The sequence below is a fragment of the Salmo salar genome, chromosome ssa07, assembly GCF_905237065.1.
Source record: "Salmo salar chromosome ssa07, Ssal_v3.1, whole genome shotgun sequence".
NCBI classification, from domain to species: Eukaryota; Metazoa; Chordata; class Actinopteri; order Salmoniformes; family Salmonidae; genus Salmo; species Salmo salar.
This window is the reverse complement of record NC_059448.1, coordinates 7,674,370-7,694,505: the sequence shown is the minus strand read 5'-3', so window position 1 is coordinate 7,694,505 and position 20,136 is coordinate 7,674,370. Positions and strand designations below refer to the sequence as shown.

Genomic DNA, 20,136 nt, shown 5'->3' with positions numbered 1-20,136 from the left:
TACTCTCTAGGTCTGTGATACTCTCTAGGTCTGTGGTACTCTCTAGGTCTGTGATACTCTCTAGGTCTGTGGTACTCTCTAGGTCTGTGGTACTCTCTAGGTCTGTGGTACTCTCTAGGTCTGTTAGGTCTGTGGTACTCTCTAGGTCTGTTAGGTCTGTGGTACTCTTTAGGTCTGTGATACTCTCTAAGTCTGTGGTACTCTAGGTCTGTGGTACTCTCTAGGTCTGTTAGGTCTGTGATACTCTCTAGGTCTGTGGTACTCTCTAGGTCTGTGGTACTCTCTAGGTCTGTTAGGTCTGTGGTACTCTATAGGTCTGTTAGGTCTGTGGTACTCTCTAGGTCTGTGGTACTCTCTAGGTCTGTTAGGTCTGTGGTACTCTCTAGGTCTGTGGTACTCTCTAGGTCTGTGATACTCTCTAGGTCTGTGGTACTCTCTAGGTCTGTGATACTCTCTAGGTCTGTGGTACTCTTTAGGTCTGTGGTACTCTCTAGGTCTGTTAGGTCTGTGGTACTCTCTAGGTCTGTTAGGTCTGTGATACTCTCTAGGTCTGTGATACTCTCTAGGTCTGTGAAACTCTCTAGGTCTGTGATACTCTCTAGGTCTGTTAGGTCTGTGGTACTCTCTAGGTCTGTGATACTCTCTAGGTCTGTGATACTCTCTAGGTCTGTTAGGTCTGTGGTACTCTCTAGGTCTGTGGTACTCTCTAGGTCTGTTAGGTCTGTGGTACGCTCTAGGTCTGTGGTACTCTCTAGGTCTGTGATACTCTCTAGGTCTGTGGTACTCTCTAGGTCTGTGGTACTTACTAGGTCTGTGATACACTCTAGGTCTGTGGTACTCTCTAGGTCTGTGGTACTCTCTAGGTCTGTGATACTCTCTAGGTCTGTTATGTCTGTGGTACTCTCTAGGTCTGTGGTACTCTCTAGGTCTGTTATGTCTGTGGTACTCTCTAGGTCTGTTAGGTCTGTGGTACTCTCTAGGTCTGTTAGGTCTGTGGTACTCTCTAGGTCTGTAGTACTCTCTAGGTCTGTGGTACTCTCTAGGTCTGTTAGGTCTGTGGTACTCTCTAGGTCTGTGGTACTCTCTACGTCTGTAGTACTCTCTAGGTCTGTGATACTCTCTAGGTCTGTTAGGTCTGTGGTACTCTCTAGGTCTGTTAGGTCTGTGGTACTCTCTAGGTCTGTGGTACTCTCTAGGTCTGTGGTACTCTCTAGGTCTGTTAGTTCTGTGATACTCTCTAGGTCTGTGGTACTCTCTAGGTCTGTGGTACTCTCTAGGTCTGTGATACTCTCTAGGTCTGTGGTACTCTCTAGGTCTGTGATACTCTCTAGGTCTGTGGTACTCTCTAGGTCTGTGGTACTCTCTAGGTCTGTTAGGTCTGTGGTACTCTCTAGGTCTGTGATACTCTCTAGGTCTGTGGTACTCTAGGTCTGTGGTACTCTAGGTCTGTGGTACTCTCTAGGTCTGTTAGGTCTGTGATACTCTCTAGGTCTGTGGTACTCTCTAGGTCTGTGATACTCTCTAGGTCTGTGATACTCTCTAGGTCTGTGATACTCTCTAGGTCTGTGGTATTCTCTGGGGCTGTGGTACTCTTTAGGTCTGTGGTACTCTCTAGGTCTGTGGTACTCTCTAGGTCTGTGGTACTCTCTAGGTCTGTTAGGTCTGTGGTACTCTCTAGGTCTGTTAGGTCTGTGGTACTCTTTAGGTCTGTGATACTCTCTAAGTCTGTGGTACTCTAGGTCTGTGGTACTCTCTAGGTCTGTTAGGTCTGTGATACTCTCTAGGTCTGTGGTATTCTCTAGGTCTGTGGTACTCTCTAGGTCTGTAGTACTCTCTAGGTCTGTGGTACTCTCTAGGTCTGTGGTACTCTCTAGGTCTGTTAGGTCTGTGGTACTCTCTAGGTCTGTTAGGTCTGTGATACTCTCTAGGTCTGTGAAACTCTCTAGGTCTGTGATACTCTCTAGGTCTGTTAGGTCTGTGGTACTCTCTAGGTCTGTGATACTCTCTAGGTCTGTGATACTCTCTAGGTCTGTTAGGTCTGTGGTACTCTCTAGGTCTGTGGTACTCTCTAGGTCTGTTAGGTCTGTGGTACGCTCTAGGTCTGTGGTACTCTCTAGGTCTGTGATACTCTCTAGGTCTGTGATACTCTCTAGGTCTGTGGTACTCTCTAGGTCTGTGATACTCTCTAGGTCTGTGGTACTCTCTAGGTCTGTGGTACTCTCTAGGTCTGTGATACACTCTAGGTCTGTGGTACTCTCTAGGTCTGTGGTACTCTCTAGGTCTGTGATACTCTCTAGGTCTGTTATGTCTGTGGTACTCTCTAGGTCTGTGGTACTCTCTAGGTCTGTTATGTCTGTGGTACTCTCTAGGTCTGTTAGGTCTGTGGTACTCTCTAGGTCTGTTAGGTCTGTGGTACTCTCTAGGTCTGTGGTACTCTCTACGTCTGTAGTACTCTCTAGGTCTGTCATACTCTCTAGGTCTGTTAGGTCTGTGGTACTCTCTAGGTCTGTGGTACTCTCTAGGTCTGTAGTACTCTCTAGGTCTGTGATACTCTCTAGGTCTGTTAGGTCTGTGGTACTCTCTAGGTCTGTTAGGTCTGTGGTACTCTCTAGGTCTGTGGTACTCTCTAGGTCTGTGGTACTCTCTAGGTCTGTTAGTTCTGTGATACTCTCTAGGTCTGTGGTACTCTCTAGGTCTGTGGTACTCTCTAGGTCTGTGGTACTCTCTAGGTCTGTGGTACTCTCTAGGTCTGTGGTACTCTCTAGGTCTGTTAGGTCTGTGGTACTCTCTAGGTCTGTGATACTCTCTAGGTCTGTGGTACTCTAGGTCTGTGGTACTCTCTAGGTCTGTTAGGTCTGTGATACTCTCTAGGTCTGTGGTACTCTCTAGGTCTGTGATACTCTCTAGGTCTGTGATACTCTCTAGGTCTGTGATACTCTCTAGGTCTGTGGTATTCTCTAGGTCTGTTAGGTCTGTGATACTCTCTAGGTCTGTGGTACTCTCTAGGTCTGTGATACTCTCTAGGTCTGTGGTACTCTCTAGGTCTGTGGTACTCTCTAGGTCTGTGGTACTCTCTAGGTCTGTTAGGTCTGTGATACTCTCTAGGTCTGTGGTACTCTCTAGGTCTGTAATACTCTCTAGGTCTGTGATACTCTCTAGGTCTGTGATACTCTCTAGGTCTGTGGTACTCTCTAGGTCTGTGGTACTCTCTAGGTCTGATACTCTCTAGGTCTGTGGTCCTCTCTAGTTCTGTGGTAATCTCTAGGTCTGTGATACTCTCTAGGTCTGTGATACTCTCTAGGTCTGCTAGGTCTGTGGTACTCTCTAGGTCTGTGGTACTCTCTAGGTCTGTTAGGTCTGTGGTACTCTCTAGGTCTGTTAGGTCTGTGGTACTCTCTAGGTCTGTTAGGTCTGTGGTACTCTCTAGGTCTGTTAGGTCTGTGGTACTCTCTAGGTCTGTGGTACTCTCTAGGTCTGTTAGGTCTGTGGTACTCTCTAGGTCTGTTAGGTCTGTGGTACTCTCTAGGTCTGTTAGGTCTGTGGTACTCTCTAGGTCTGTTAGGTCTGTGGTACTCTCTAGGTCTGTGGTACTCTCTAGGTCTGTGGTACTCTCTAGGTCTGTGATACTCTCTAGGTCTGTGGTACTCTCTAGGTCTGTGATACTCTCTAGGTCTGTGGTACTCTCTAGGTCTGTGGTACACTCTAGGTCTGTGATACTCTCTAGGTCTGTGGTACTCTCTAGGTCTGTGATACTCTCTAGGTCTGTGGTACTCTCTAGGTCTGTGGTACACTCTAGGTCTGTGATACTCTCTAGGTCTGTGGTACTCTCTAGGTCTGTGGTACTCTCTAGGTCTGTGGTACACTCTAGGTCTGTGATACTCTCTAGGTCTGTGGTACTCTCTAGGTCTGTGGTACTCTCTAGGTCTGTGGTACTCTCTAGGTCTGTTAGGTCTGTGGTACTCTCTAGGTCTGTTAGGTCTGTGATACTCTCTAGGTCTGTGGTACTCTCTGGGTCTGTGGTACTCTCTAGGTCTGTGGTACTCTCTAGGGTCTGTGGTACTCTCTAGGTCTGTGGTACTCTCTAGGTCTGTGGTACTCTCTAGGTCTGTGGTACTCTCTAGGTCTGTGGTACTCTCTAGGTCTGTGGTACTCTCTAGGTCTGTGGTACTCTCTAGGTATGTGGTACTCTCTAGGTCTGTGGTACTCTCTAGGTCTGTGGTACTCTCTAGGTCTGTGGTACTCTCTAGGTCTGTGGTACTCTCTAGGTCTGTTAGGTCTGTGGTACTCTCTAGGTCTGTGGTACTCTCTAGGTCTGTGGTACTCTCTAGGTCTGTGGTACTCTCTAGGTCTGTGGTACTCTCTAGGTCTGTTAGGTCTGTGGTACTCTCTAGGTCTGTGGTACTCTCTAGGTCTGTGGTACTCTCTAGGTCTGTGATACTCTCTAGGTCTGTGGTACTCTCTAGGTCTGTGGTACTCTCTAGGTCTGTGGTACTCTCTAGGTCTGTGGTACTCTCTAGGTCTGTGGTCCTCTCTAGTTCTGTGGTAATCTCTAGGTCTGTGGTACTCTCTAGGTCTGTGATACTCTCTAGGTCTGCTAGGTCTGTGGTACTCTCTAGGTCTGTGGTACTCTCTAGGTCTGTGGTACTCTCTAGGTCTGTCGTACTCTCTAGGTCTGTTAGGTCTGTGGTACTCTCTAGGTCTGTGGTACTCTCTAGGTCTGTGGTACTCTCTAGGTCTGTGGTACTCTCTAGGTCTGTTAGGTCTGTGGTACTCTCTAGGTCTGTGGTACTCTCTAGGTCTGTGGTACTCTCTAGGTCTGTTAGTTCTGTGATACTCTCTAGGTCTGTGGTACTCTCTAGTTCTGTGGTACTCTCTAGGTCTGTGGTACTCTCTAGGTCTGTGGTACTCTCTAGGTCTGTGGTACTCTCTAGGTCTGTGGTACTCTCTAGGTCTGTGGTACTCTCTAGGGTCTGTGGTACTCTCTAGGTCTGTTAGGTCTGTGGTACTCTCTAGGTCTGTGATACTCTCTAGGTCTGTGAAACTCTCTAGGTCTGTGGTACTCTCTAGGTCTGTTAGGTCTGTGGTACTCTCTAGGTCTGTGGTACTCTCTAGGTCTGTGATACTCTCTAGGTCTGTTAGGTCTGTGGTACTCTCTAGGTCTGTGGTACTCTCTAGGTCTGTTAGGTCTGTGGTACGCTCTAGGTCTGTGGTACTCTCTAGGTCTGTGATACTCTCTAGGTCTGTGATACTCTCTAGGTCTGTGGTACTCTCTAGGTCTGTGATACTCTAGGTCTGTGGTACTCTCTAGGTCTGTGGTACTCTCTAGGTCTGTGATACACTCTAGGTCTGTGGTACTCTCTAGGTCTGTGGTACTCTCTAGGTCTGTGATACTCTCTAGGTCTGTTATGTCTGTGGTACTCTCTAGGTCTGTGGTACTCTCTAGGTCTGTTATGTCTGTGGTACTCTCTAGGTCTGTCCTTAGGTCTGTGGTACTCTCTAGGTCTGTTAGGTCTGTGGTACTCTCTAGGTCTGTAGTACTCTCTAGGTCTGTGGTACTCTCTAGGTCTGTTAGGTCTGTGGTACTCTCTAGGTCTGTGGTACTCTCTACGTCTGTAGTACTCTCTAGGTCTGTCATACTCTCTAGGTCTGTTAGGTCTGTGGTACTCTCTAGGTCTGTGGTACTCTCTAGGTCTGTAGTACTCTCTAGGTCTGTGATACTCTCTAGGTCTGTTAGGTCTGTGGTACTCTCTAGGTCTGTTAGGTCTGTGGTACTCTCTAGGTCTGTGGTACTCTCTAGGTCTGTGGTACTCTCTAGGTCTGTGGTACTCTCTAGGTCTGTTAGTTCTGTGATACTCTCTAGGTCTGTGGTACTCTCTAGGTCTGTGGTACTCTCTAGGTCTGTGGTACTCTCTAGGTCTGTGGTACTCTCTAGGTCTGTGGTACTCTCTAGGTCTGTGGTACTCTCTAGGTCTGTTAGGTCTGTTGTACTCTCTAGGTCTGTGATACTCTCTAGGTCTGTGGTACTCTAGGTCTGTGGTACTCTCTAGGTCTGTTAGGTCTGTGATACTCTCTAGGTCTGTGGTACTCTCTAGGTCTGTGATACTCTCTAGGTCTGTGATACTCTCTAGGTCTGTGATACTCTCTAGGGTCTGTGGTACTCTCTAGGTCTGTGATACTCTCTAGGTCTGTGGTACTCTCTAGGTCTGTGGTACTCTCTAGGTCTGTGGTACTCTCTAGGTCTGTTAGGTCTGTGATACTCTCTAGGTCTGTGGTACTCTCTAGGTCTGTAATACTCTCTAGGTCTGTGATACTCTCTAGGTCTGTGGTACTCTCTAGGTCTGTGGTACTCTCTAGGTCTGTGTTCCTCTCTAGTTCTGTGGTAATCTCTAGGTCTGTGATACTCTCTAGGTCTGTGATACTCTCTAGGTCTGCTAGGTCTGTGGTACTCTCTAGGTCTGTGGTACTCTCTAGGTCTGTTAGGTCTGTGGTACTCTCTAGGTCTGTTAGGTCTGTGGTACTCTCTAGGTCTGTTAGGTCTGTGGTACTCTCTAGGTCTGTGGTACTCTCTAGGTCTGTTAGGTCTGTGGTACTCTCTAGGTCTGTTAGGTCTGTGGTACTCTCTAGGTCTGTTAGGTCTGTGGTACTCTCTAGGTCTGTTAGGTCTGTGGTACTCTCTAGGTCTGTGGTACTCTCTAGGTCTGTGGTACTCTCTAGGTCTGTGATACTCTCTAGGTCTGTGGTACTCTCTAGGTCTGTGATACTCTCTAGGTCTGTGGTACTCTCTAGGTCTGTGGTACACTCTAGGTCTGTGATACTCTCTAGGTCTGTGGTACTCTCTAGGTCTGTGATACTCTCTAGGTCTGTGGTACTCTCTAGGTCTGTGGTACTCTCTAGGTCTGTGGTACTCTCTAGGTCTGTGGTACACTCTAGGTCTGTGATACTCTCTAGGTCTGTGGTACTCTCTAGGTCTGTGGTACTCTCTAGGTCTGTGGTACTCTCTAGGTCTGTTAGGTCTGTGGTACTCTCTAGGTCTGTTAGGTCTGTGATACTGTCTAGGTCTGTGGTACTCTCTAGGTCTGTGGTACTCTCAAGGTCTGTGGTACTCTCTAGGTCTGTGGTACTCTCTAGGTCTGTGGTACTCTCTAGGTCTGTGATACTCTCTAGGTCTGTGATACTCTCTAGGTCTGTGATACTATCTAGGTCTGTGGTACTCTCTAGGTCTGTGGTACTCTCTAGGTATGTGATACTCTCTAGGTCTGTGGTACTCTCTAGGTCTGTGATACTCTCTAGGTCTGTGGTACTCTCTAGGTCTGTGGTACTCTCTAGGTCTGTGGTACTCTCTAGGTCTGTGATACTCTCTAGGTCTGTGGTACTCTTTAGGTCTGTGATACTCTCTAGGTCTGTGATACTCTCTAGGTCTGTGGTACTCTCTAGGTCTGTTAGGTCTGTGGTACTCTCTAGGTCTGTGGTACTCTCTAGGTCTGTGGTACTCTCTAGGTCTGTGGTACTCTCTAGGTCTGTGATACTCTCTAGGTCTGTGGTACTCTCTAGGTCTGTGGTACTCTCTAGGTCTGTGGTACTCTCTAGGTCTGTGGTCCTCTCTAGTTCTGTGGTAATCTCTAGGTCTGTGATACTCTCTAGGTCTGTGATACTCTCTAGGTCTGCTAGGTCTGTGGTACTCTCTAGGTCTGTGGTACTATCTAGGTCTGTTAGGTCTGTGGTACTCTCTAGGTCTGTTAGGTCTGTGGTACTCTCTAGGTCTGTGGTACTCTCTAGGTCTGTTAGGTCTGTGGTACTCTCTAGGTCTGTTAGGTCTGTGGTACTCTCTAGGTCTGTTAGGTCTGTGGTACTCTCTAGGTCTGTGGTACTCTCTAGGGCTGTGGTACTCTCTAGGTCTGTGATACTCTCTAGGTCTGTGGTACTCTCTAGGTCTGTGATACTCTCTAGGTCTGTGGTACTCTCTAGGTCTGTGGTACACTCTAGGTCTGTGATACTCTCTAGGTCTGTGGTACTCTCTAGGTCTGTGATACTCTCTAGGTCTGTGGTACTCTCTAGGTCTGTGGTACACTCTAGGTCTGTGATACTCTCTAGGTCTGTGGTACTCTCTAGGTCTGTGGTACTCTCTAGGTCTGTGGTACTCTCTAGGTCTGTGGTACTCTCTAGGTCTGTGGTACTCTCTAGGTCTGTTATGTCTGTGGTACTCTCTAGGTCTGTGGTACTCTCTAGGTCTGTTAGGTCTGTGGTACTCTCTAGGTCTGTTAGGTCTGTGGTACTCTTTAGGTCTGTGGTACTCTCTAGGTCTGTTAGGTCTGTGGTACTCTCTAGGTCTGTTAGGTCTGTGGTACTCTTTAGGTCTGTGGTACTCTCTAGGTCTGTTAGGTCTGTGGTACTCTCTAGGTCTGTTAGGTCTGTGGTACTCTTTAGGTCTGTGGTACTCTCTAGGTCTGTGACACTCTCTAGGTCTGTGATACTCTCTAGGTCTGTGGTACTCTCTAGGTCTGTGGTACTCTCTAGGTCTGTTAGGTCTGTGGTACTCTTTAGGTCTGTGGTACTCTCTAGGTCTGTGACACTCTCTAGGTCTGTGGTACTCTCTAGGTCTGTGGTACTCTCTAGGTCTGTTAGGTCTGTGGTACTCTTTAGGTCTGTGGTACTCTCTAGGTCTGTGACACTCTCTAGGTCTGTGGTACTCTCTAGGTCTGTGGTACTCTCTAGGTCTGTTAGGTCTGTGGTACTCTCTAGGTCTGTGGTACTCTCTAGGTCTGTGTGTACAGGAACATAGGATGGGTGTGTGCGTGTGTGGTAATGCAGTGTGTGCGCGCGCCTGTGGTAATGCAGAGTGTGTGTGTGTGTGTGTGTGTGTGTGTGTGTGTGTGTGTGTGTGTGTGTGTGTGTGTGTGTGTGTGTGTGTGTGTGTGTGCGTGTTTGTGTGTGTTTGTGTGTGGTAATGCAGTGGGTGGGTAGGCTACAGGCTAAGACAGGTGCAGTACTATATTTCACGAGCAGAAGTGCCAATTTCACGACCAAAGTAATTCATCGTGAAATTAGTAAGCCGAGTACCAACTTTTAACGAGATAATACTGAGGTGTCTGATTCGATGGTACCACTGTCCAAGTTCAAATATATTCCATAGCTCCACTGTAGCTCAGTTGGCAGAGCACGGCAGAGCACGGCAGAGCAGGCAGAGCACGGCAGAGCACGCAGAGCACGGCAGAGCAGGCAGAGCACGGCAGAACACGCAGAGCAGGCAGAGCACGGCAGAGCACGCAGAGCACGGCAGAGCACGGCAGAGCACGCAGAGCACGGCAGAGCAGGCAGAGCACGGCAGAGCAGGCAGAGCACGGCAGAGCACGGCAGAGCAGGCAGAGCACGGCAGAGCACGCAGAGCACGGCAGAGCAGGCAGAGCACGGCAGAGCACGGCAGAGCAGGCAGAGCACGGCAGAGCACGGGCAGAGCAGGCAGAGCAGGCAGAGCAGGCAGAGCACGGCAGAGCAGGCAGAGCAGGCAGAGCACGGCAGAGCAGGCAGAGCACGGCAGAGCACGGCAGAGCAGGCAGAGCACGGCAGAGCACGGCAGAGCACGCAGAGCACGGCAGAGCAGGCAGAGCACGGCAGAGCAGGCAGAGCACGGCAGAGCACGGCAGAGCACGGCAGAGCAGGCAGAGCACGGCAGAGCAGGCAGAGCAGGCAGAGCACGGCAGAGCAGGCAGAGCACGGCAGAGCACGGCAGAGCAGGCAGAGCAGGCAGAGCACGGCAGAGCACGGCAGAGCAGGCAGAGCACGGCAGAGCACGGCAGAGCAGGCAGAGCACGGCAGAGCAGGCAGAGCACGGCAGAGCACGGCAGAGCAGGCAGAGCAGGCAGAGCACGGCAGAGCAGGCAGAGCACGGCAGAGCACGGCAGAGCAGGCAGAGCACGGCAGAGCAGGCAGAGCAGGCAGAGCACGGCAGAGCACGGCAGAGCAGGCAGAGCACGGCAGAGCAGGCAGAGCACGGCAGAGCAGGCAGAGCACGGCAAAGCAGGCAGAGCACGGCAGAGCACGGCAGAGCAGGCAGAGCACGGCAGAGCAGGCAGAGCACGGCAGAGCAGGCAGAGCACGGCAGAGCACGGCAGAGCACGGCAGAGCAGGCAGAGCACGGCAGAGCAGGCAGAGCACGGCAGAGCAGGCAGAGCACGGCAGAGCACGGCACTTGCAACGCCAGGCTCGTGGGTTCGTATTCCCGGGAACTCCCATATGCAGCCATGACTGTAAATCACTTTGGATGAAAGCATCTGCAAAACATCCTATTTTATTACTATGCTATGTGTGCAGCGAAAGAGGGCCTTCTCTATTCTGGTGTTTAACGTACCAGTATGTATACATGGTTATATAGAGGCCGTCCATCCCTACCGTAGCCCCACAGCTGCAGACACTGCTGTTCGTGGGTCAGACACATGCCGTTGTAGCAGTAGGCGTGACCATACTGGCAGGAGGATCCATCCAACAGGTAAACGTTGGACGGGCAGTAGGGAGAGCCTCCAGTGCAGTACTCAGGCAGGTCGCACGCTCCCGCAGGACCACGACACATGGTACCTGCCTGCTTCAGCTGGGGGAGAGGAGGGAAAACCAAAGAGAGAGGAGGGGGGGATTCAGTATGATTTACTTGCTTTAAAGACCATTCAGTACATGATAAACTACAGAGGGATTTAAATAAATGATTCAATCACATAAATAAATAGAGGGAAGGGTTATGATCATCCTAGGGAGATAAAAAGCTTTTCGATACTTTTAAAATAATCACAGAAGAAGTTGTTATTCTCATTTACGTGAAACAAAAAACAGGAAAGTTGAAACTTGAGACAATACATAATTACTGATGAGAGAACATATTGATCAGAGAGGTGAAGTAGAGGTTATTGATCAGAGAGGTTACTATTCAGACAGGAGAAGTAGAGGTTATTGATCAGAGAGTCGTAGAGGTTATTGATCAGACAGGAGAAGTAGAGGTTATTGATCAGAGAGGAGAAGCAGAGGTTATTGATCAGAGAGGAGAAGCAGAGGTTATTGATCAGAGAGTCGTAGAGGTTATTGATCAGAGAGTCGTAGAGGTTATTGATCAGACCGGAGAAGCGGAGATTATTGATCAGAGAGGAGAAGTAGAGGTTATTGATCAGAGGTGAAGTAGAGGTTATTGATCAGAGAGGTGAAGTAGAGGTTATTGATCAGAGAGGTGAAGTAGAGGTTATTGATCAGACAGGAGAAGTAGAGGTTATTGATCAGAGAGGAGAAGTAGAGGTCATTGATCAGACAGGAGAAGTAGAGGATATTGATCAGACAGGAGAAGTAGAGGATATTGATCAGACAGGAGAAGTAGAGGATATTGATCAGAGAGTCAGAGGTTATTGATCAGACAGGAGAAGTAGAGGTTATTGATCAGACAGGAGAAGTAGAGGATATTGATCAGAGAGTCGTAGAGGTTATTGATCAGACAGGAGAAGTAGAGGTTATTGATCAGAGAGGAGAAGTACAGGTTATTGATCAGAGAGTCGTAGAGGTTATTGATCAGACAGGAGAAGTAGAGGATATTGATCAGACAGGAGAAGTAGAGGATATTGATCAGAGAGGTTATTGATCAGAGAGGTGAAGTAGAGGTTATTGATCAGACAGGAGAAGTAGAGGTTATTGATCAGAGAGTCATAGAGGTTATTGATCAGACCGGAGAAGTAGAGGTTATTGATCAGAGAGGTCAGGTAGAGGTTATTGATCAGAGTTTACTGATCCGACAGGAGAAGTACAGGTTATTGATCAGAGAGGTGAAGTAGAGGATATTGATCAGAGAGTCGTAGAGGTTATTGATCAGACAGGAGAAGTAGAGATTATTGATCAGAGGAGAAGTAGAGGTTATTGATCAGACAGGAGAAGTAGAGGATATTGATCAGACAGGAGAAGTAGAGGTTATTGATCAGAGAGTCGTGGAGGTTATTGATCAGACAGGAGAAGTAGAGGTTATTGATCAGAGAGGGGAAGTAGAGGTTATTGATCAGACCGGAGAAGTAGAGGTTATTGATCAGAGAGGTCAGGTAGAGGTTATTGATCAGAGAGTTTACTGATCCGACAGGAGAAGTAGAGGTTATTGATCAGAGAGGTGAAGTAGAGGATATTGATCAGAGAGTCGTAGAGGTTATTGATCAGACAGGAGAAGTAGAGATTATTGATCAGAGGAGAAGTAGAGGTTATTGATCAGAGAGGTTACTGATCAGACTGAAGAAGTAAAGGTTATTGATCAGAGAGTCGTAGAGGTTATTGATCAGACAGGAGAAGTGGAGATTATTGATCAGAGAGGAGAAGTAGAGGTTATTGATCGGAGAGATGACGTAGAGGTTATTGATCAGAGAGGTGAAGTAGAGGTTATTGATCAGACAGGAGAAGTAGAGGATATTGATCAGACAGGAGAAGTAGAGGTTATTGATCAGAGAGTCGTGGAAGTTATTGATCAGACAGGAGAAGTGGAGATTATTGATCAGAGAGGAGAAGTAGAGGTTACTGATCAGAGAGGTTACTGATCAGACATGAGAAGTAGAGGTTATTGATCAAAGAGGTGATGTAGAGGTTATTGATCAGACAGGTGAAGTAGAAGTTATTGATTAGAGAGGTGATGTAGAGGTTATTGATCAGACAGGAGAAGTAGAGGTTATTGATCAGACAGGAGAAGTAGAGGTTATTGATCAGAAAGGAGAAGTAGAGGTTATTGATCAGAGAGGAGAAGTAGAGATTATTGTTCAGACAGGAGAAGTAGAGGTTATTGATCAGACAGGAGAAGTAGAGGATATTGATCAGAGAGGAGAAGTAGAGGATATTTATCAGAGAGGTTATTGATCAGACAAGAGAAGTAGAGGTTATTGATCAGACAGGAGAAGTAGAGGTTATTGATCAGACAGGAGAAGTAGAGGTTATTGATAAGAGTCGTGGAGGTTATTGATCAGAGAGGTGAAGTGGAGGTTATTGATCAGAGAGGAGAAGTAGAGGTTATTGATCAGACCGGAGAAGTAGAGGTTATTGATCAGAGAGGTCAGGTAGAGGTTATTGATCAGAGTTTACTGATCCGACAGGAGAAGTACAGGTTATTGATCAGAGAGGTGAAGTAGAGGTTATTGATCAGAGAGGTCAGGTAGAGGTTATTGATCAGAGAGGTTATTGATCAGACAGGAGAAGTACAGGTTATTGATCAGAGAGGTCAGGTAGAGGTTATTGATCAGAGAGGTTATTGATCAGACAGGAGAAGTACAGGTTATTGATCAGAGAGGTGAAGTAGAGGATATTGATCAGAGAGTCGTAGAGGTTATTGATGAGACAGGAGAAGTAGAGGATATTGATCAGACAGGAGAAGTAGAGGTTATTGATCAGAGAGTCGTGGAGGTTATTGATCAGTCAGGAGAAGTGGAGGTTATTGATCAGAGAGGAGAAGTAGAGGTTATTGATCAGACCGGAGAAGTAGAGGTTATTGATCAGAGAGGTCAGGTAGAGGTTATTGATCAGAGAGTTTACTGATCCGACAGGAGAAGTAGAGGTTATTGATCAGAGAGGTGAAGTAGAGGATATTGATCAGAGAGTCGTAGAGGTTATTGATCAGACAGGAGAAGTAGAGATTATTGATCAGAGGAGAAGTAGAGGTTATTGATCAGAGAGGTTACTGATCAGACTGAAGAAGTAAAGGTTATTGATCAGAGAGTCGTAGAGGTTATTGATCAGACAGGAGAAGTGGAGATTATTGATCAGAGAGGAGAAGTAGAGGTTATTGATCGGAGAGATGACGTAGAGGTTATTGATCAGAGAGGTGAAGTAGAGGTTATTGATCAGACAGGAGAAGTAGAGGATATTGATCAGACAGGAGAAGTAGAGGTTATTGATCAGAGAGTCGTGGAGGTTATTGATCAGACAGGAGAAGTGGAGATTATTGATCAGAGAGGAGAAGTAGAGCTTACTGATCGGAGAGGTGAAGTAGAGGTTATTGATCAGAGAGGAGAAGTAGAGGTTATTGATCAGAGAGGAGAAGTAGAGGTTATTGATCAGAGAGGTTACTGATCAGACATGAGAAGTAGAGGTTATTGATCAAAGAGGTGATGTAGAGGTTATTGATCAGACAGGTGAAGTAGAAGTTATTGATTAGAGAGGTGATGTAGAGGTTATTGATCAGACAGGAGAAGTAGAGGTTATTGATCAGACAGGAGAAGTAGAGGTTATTGATCAGAAAGGAGAAGTAGAAGTTATTGATTAGAGAGGTGATGTAGAGGTTATTGATCAGACAGGAGAAGTAGAGGTTATTGATCAGAGAGGTTATTGATCAGAGAGGAGAAGTAGAGATTATTGATCAGACAGGAGAAGTAGAAGTTATTGATTAGAGACGTGATGTAGAGGTTATTGATCAGAGAGGAGAAGTAGAGGTTATTGATCAGAGCGGTGAAGTAGAGGTTATTGATCAGAGAGGTTATTGATCAGACAGGAGAAGTAGAGGTTTTTGATCAGAGAGGTTATTGATCAGAGAGGAGAAGTAGAGGTTATTGATCAGAGAGGTGAAGTAGAGGTTATTGATCAGAGAGTCGTAGAGGTTATTGATCAGACAGGAGAAGTAGAGGTTATTGATCAGAGAATCGTAGAGGTTATTGATCAGACAGGAGAAGTAGAGGTTATTGATTAGACAGGAGAAGTACAGGTTATTGATCAGAGAGGTGAAGTAGAGGATATTGATCAGAGAGTCGTAGAGGTTATTGATCAGAGAGGAGAAGTAGAGATTATTGATCAGAGGAGAAGTAGAAGTTATTGATCAGAGAGGTTACTGATCAGACTGAAGAAGTAAAGCTTATTGATCAGAGAGTCGTAGAGGTTATTGATCAGACAGGAGAAGTGGAGATTATTGATCAGAGAGGAGAAGTAGAGGTTATTGATCGGAGAGGTGAAGTAGAGGTTATTGATCAGAGAGGTGAAGTAGAGGTTATTGATCAGAGAGGAGAAGTAGAGGTTATTGATCAGAGAGGTTACTGATCAGACAGGAGAAGTAGAGGTTATTGATCAAAGAGGTGATGTAGAGGTTATTGATCAGACAGGTGAAGTAGAAGTTATTGATTAGAGAGGTGATGTAGAGGTTATTGATCAGACAGGAGAAGTAGAGGTTATTGATCAGAGAGGTTATTGATCAGAGAGGAGAAGTAGAGGTTATTGATCAGACAGGAGAAGTAGAAGTTATTGATTAGAGAGGTGATGTAGAGGTTATTGATCAGAGCGGTGAAGTAGAGGTTATTGATCAGAGAGGTTATTGATCAGACAGGAGAAGTAGAGGTTATTGATCAGAGAGGTTATTGATCAGAGAGGAGAAGTAGAGGTTATTGATCAGAGAGGTGAAGTAGAGGTTATTGATCAGAGAGTCGTAGAGGTTATTGATCAGACAGGAGAAGTAGAGGTTATTGATCAGAGAGTCGTAGAGGTTATTGATCAGACAGGAGAAGTAGAGGTTATTGATCAGACAGTAGAAGTAGAGGTTATTGATCAGACAGGAGAAGTAGAGGTTATTGATCGGAGAGGAGAAGTACAGGTTCTTGATCAGAAAGGAGAAGTAGAGGTTATTGATCAGAGAGGTGAAGTAGAAGTTATTGATTAGAGAGGTGATGTAGAGGTTTTTGATCAGAGCGGTGAAGTAGAGGTTATTGATCAGAGAGGTAATTGATCAGACAGGAGAAGTAGAGGTTATTGATGAGAGAGGTTATTGATCAGACAGGATAAGTAGAGTTTATTGATCAGAGAGGAGAAGTAGAGGTTATTGATCAGACAGGAGAAGAAGAGGATATTGATCAGAGAGTCATAGAGGTTATTGATCAGACAGGAGAGGTAGAGGTTATTGATCAGAGAGTCGTGGAGGTTATTGATCAGAGAGTCGTAGAGGTTATTGATCTTTCAGGAGAAGTGGTTATTTATCAGAGAGGAGAAGTAGAGGTTATTGATCAGAGAGTCGTAGAGGTTATTGATCAGACCGGAGAAGTGGAGATTATTGATCAGAGAGGAGAAGTAGAGGTTATTGATCAGAGAGGTGAAGTAGAGGTTATTGATCAGAGAGGAGAAGTAGAGGTTATTGATCAGAGAGGAGAAGTAGAGGTTATTGATCAGAGAGGTGAAGTAGAGGTTATTGATCAGAGAGGTGAAGTAGAGGTTATTGATCAGAGAGGTGATGTAGAGGTTATTGATCAGAGAGGTGAAGTAGAGGTTATTGATCAGAGAGGTTACTGATCAGACAGGAGAGGTAGAGGTTATTGATCAGAGAGGTGTAGTAAAAGTTGTTGATCACAGAGGTGATGTAGAGGTTATTGATCAGACAGGTGAAGTAGAGGTTATTGATCAGAGAGGTTATTGATCAGAGAGGAGAAGTAGAGGTTATTGATCAGAGAGGTGAAGTAGAGGTTATTGATAAGAGAGGTTACTGATCAGACAGGAGAGGTAGAGGTTATTGATCAGAGAGGTGTAGTAAAAGTTGTTGATCACAGAGGTGATGTAGAGGTTATTGATCAGACAGGTGAAGTAGAGGTTATTGATCAGAGAGGTTATTGATCAGAGAGGAGAAGTAGAGGTTATTGATCAGAGAGGAGAAGTAGAGGTTACTGATCAGACAGGAGAAGTAGAGATTATTGATCAGACAGGAGAAGTAGAGGTTATTGATCAGACAGGAGAAGTAGAGGTTATTGATCAGAGAGGAGAAGTAGAGGTTATTGATCAGAGAGGAGAAGTAGAAGTTATTGATCAGACAGTAGAAGTAGAGGTTATTGATCGGAGAGGAGAAGTACAGGTTCTTGATCAGAAAGGAGAAGTAGAGGTTATTGATCAGAGAGGTGAAGTAGAAGTTATTGATCAGAGAGGTGATGTAGAGGTTTTTGATCAGAGCGGTGAAGTAGAGGTTATTGATCAGAGAGGTAATTGATCAGACAGGAGAAGTAGAGGTTATTGATGAGAGAGGTTATTGATCAGACAGGATAAGTAGACTTTATTGATCAGAGAGGAGACGTAGAGGTTATTGATCAGACAGGAGAAGAAGAGGATATTGATCAGAGAGTCGTGGAGGTTATTGATCAGAGAGTCGTAGAGGTTATTGATCAGACAGGAGAAGTGGTTATTTATCAGAGAGGAGAAGTAGAGGTTATTGATCAGAGAGGTGAAGTAGAGGTTATTGATCAGAGAGGTTACTGATCAGACAGGAGAGGTAGAGGTTATTGATCAGAGAGGTGTAGTAAAAGTTGTTGATCACAGAGGTGATGTAGAGGTTATTGATCAGACAGGTGAAGTAGAGGTTATTGATCAGAGAGGTTATTGATCAGACAGGTGAAGTAGAGGTTATTGATCAGAGAGGTTATTGATCAGACAGGAGAAGTAGAGGTTATTGATCAGAGAGGAGAAGTAGTGGTTATTCAGCAGAGAGGTTATTGATCAGACAGGAGAAGTAGAGATTATTGATCAGACAGGAGAAGTAGAGGTTATTGATCAGACAGGAGAAGTATAGGTTATTGATCAGAGAGGAGAAGTAGTGGTTATTCATCAGAGAGGTTATTGATCAGACAGGAGAAGTAAAGGTTATTGATCAGAGAGGAGAAGTAGAGGTTATTGATCAGACAGGAGAAGTAGAGATTATTGATCAGACAGGAGAAGTAGAGGTTATTGATCAGACAGGAGAAGTAGAGGTTATTGATCAGAGAGGAGAAGTAGAGGTTATTGATCAGAGAGTCGTAGAGGTTATTGATCAGACAGGAGAAGTAGAGGTTATTGATCAGAGAGTCGTAGAGGTTATTGATCAGACAGGAGAAATAGAGGATATTGATCAGAGAGGAGAAGAAGAGGTTATTGATCAGAGAGTCGTAGAGGTTATTGATCAGAGAGTCGTAGAGGTTATTGATCAGACAGGAGAAGTAGAGGATATTGATCAGAGAGGTGAAGTAGAGGATATTGATCAGAGAGGAGAAGTACAGGTTATTGATCAGAGAGGTGAAGTAGAGGATATTGATCAGAGAGGAGAAGTAGAGGTTATTGATCAGACAGGAGAAGTAGAGGTTATTGATCAGAGAGTCGTGGAGGTTATTGATCAGAGAGGTGAAGTAGAGGTTATTGATCAGAGAGTTTACTGATCCGACAGGAGAAGTAGAGGTTATTGATCAGAGAGGAGAAGTAGAGGTTATTGATCAGACAGGAGAAGTAGAGGTTATTGATCAGACAGGAGAAGTAGAGGTTATTGATCAGAGAGGAGAAGTAGAGGTTATTGATCAGAGAGGAGAAGTAGAGGTTATTGATCAGACCGGAGAAGTTGAGGTTATTGATCAGAGAGGTCAGGTAGAGGTTATTGATCAGAGAGGTCAGGTAGAGGTTATTGATCAGAGAGTTTACTGATCCGACAGGAGAAGTAGAGGTTATTGATCAGACAGGAGAAGTAGAGGTTATTGATCAGAGAGGTGAAGTAGAGGATATTGATCAGAGAGTCGGAGAGGTTATTGATCAGACAGGAGATGTATATGTTATTGATCAGAAAGGAGAAGTAGAGGTTATTGCCCTCGTGTGTGTGTGTGTGTGTGTTTCATATCTTACAGCCCTCGTGTGTGTGTGTTTCATACCTTACAGCCCTCGCAACACACCCCGTGGGCGCACTGAGCCTCTGCCTTCAGACTGCAGTTGTTGGCGTTGCAGCAGTCATTACTGCACTCCTATAGATAAAATACACACACACACACACACACACACACACACACACACACACACACACACAGTTATCACGTTTAGCCAAATCAATGAGGCACGACCCTGTGCCCACACACACACACACACACACACACACACACACACACACACACACACACACACACACACACACACACACACACACACACACACACACACACACACACACACACACTCGGTTCACATCCCAACTCCTCTGCTCTTTGACTCTGTCTCCAGTGGGGCGACAGCACTGATCGACATGTCAAAGTTTTGAGATGGAGGAAGCGGAAAAATACATCCAACCGCACAGAACGCTGTCATACAGAGATGAAAATGACATCTCTTCCCCGTTGCCATGGCGTTCTCACCGCCGTCGAGCCACAGATATTCTAAACTCGACGTGGGAGTTGAAGGATGAGAAACGGCAATTATACCGCGGGGAGAGAATGGATCAGGGAGAGAGACAGAGACTACACAGAGGAAAAGGAACACTACACCAACCTCCCAGACAGACCCCTGTGGTGTTTAGAGTAAATCAGTGTTCCAGTTACAATACGCCAAGGTGACTTCCAGTACTAGACAGTTTTCATAGCGTACTTTCCATAGCAAAATAAAAAAAGTTCCTTGGAAGAGCTGAGAAATGGGAAGTTGGGATATGATTGACAAGGCTGGAAATAAAACACTTGTTTTTTCCAAGCATATGTTTGTCTGCGTGTGTGGTAATGCGTAATAAAGTCAATTCTTCTGAAGCGACAGGATACTAAAAGACACCATGAAGCGAGCATTCTGTTTCTGTGTCAAAACAGGTGGCTTCTTGTCAGACGGCGGTGGTATCTGCTGACGCCGACTCACTGTCAGTTGTGCTTTAAGTCAAAACAGCCTCCACATCATCAGCATTTCTGTCAGCTACAAATTAGCCTCTCCTTGTTTTCAATTTACGCTTCCTCACAAATTTAGCCAAAGAGGATTTACTTACTTAACCGTAATTCCATAAAAGTAAAAACAACAATTCCCAAAGCAAAACTTTTAAACACCTCTAAAAATGTTTTACCGTCTCAAAGGATTCTGGAAGATTAACAAATACAATATCTAAGAAAAGCAACGATATGCTAAGTGCTCGTCGTGTCTAAAGCGTGTCTAAGGTGAGGGATCCTAACGGCTAAGAGCAGCAGGCTTTTCTCACCTCTGGCTCTCCGCAGTCGCACTCTTCTCCGTCTTCCACAAAGCCGTTGCCGCACCTCTTGCCCCCGACCAGGTCCTTCATGTCGGGCATATTGAAGAGGCACATCCCTCCTCCCTTCTGGAAGTAGTTGTCCAGGTCCAGCTTACTGCAGCGGCTGAACACCCGGGGAAATGGGTGCCTATTGGGAAAGAAAGTAAACATTACAAAGATCCACAATGCAGAATACCATTGTGAAC

The 20,136-nt window shown here is 45.9% G+C and overlaps 1 protein-coding gene across 2 annotated transcripts in view; it reads right to left on the bottom strand.

The window, feature by feature from the left end:
* Window positions 1-20,136, bottom strand: part of adam19a (ADAM metallopeptidase domain 19a) — a 246,765-nt gene that overhangs the window by 70,066 nt on the left and 156,563 nt on the right. For both annotated transcript variants that reach the window (XM_045721474.1, XM_045721473.1), the window contains exons 12-14: window positions 19,901-20,078; window positions 18,612-18,701; window positions 10,387-10,582 (exon numbers count right to left, since the gene is read on the bottom strand). In XM_045721474.1, the coding sequence (XP_045577430.1) occupies window positions 10,387-10,582; window positions 18,612-18,701; window positions 19,901-20,078 (464 nt within the window). The remainder of the gene's footprint in view (window positions 1-10,386; window positions 10,583-18,611; window positions 18,702-19,900; window positions 20,079-20,136) is intronic.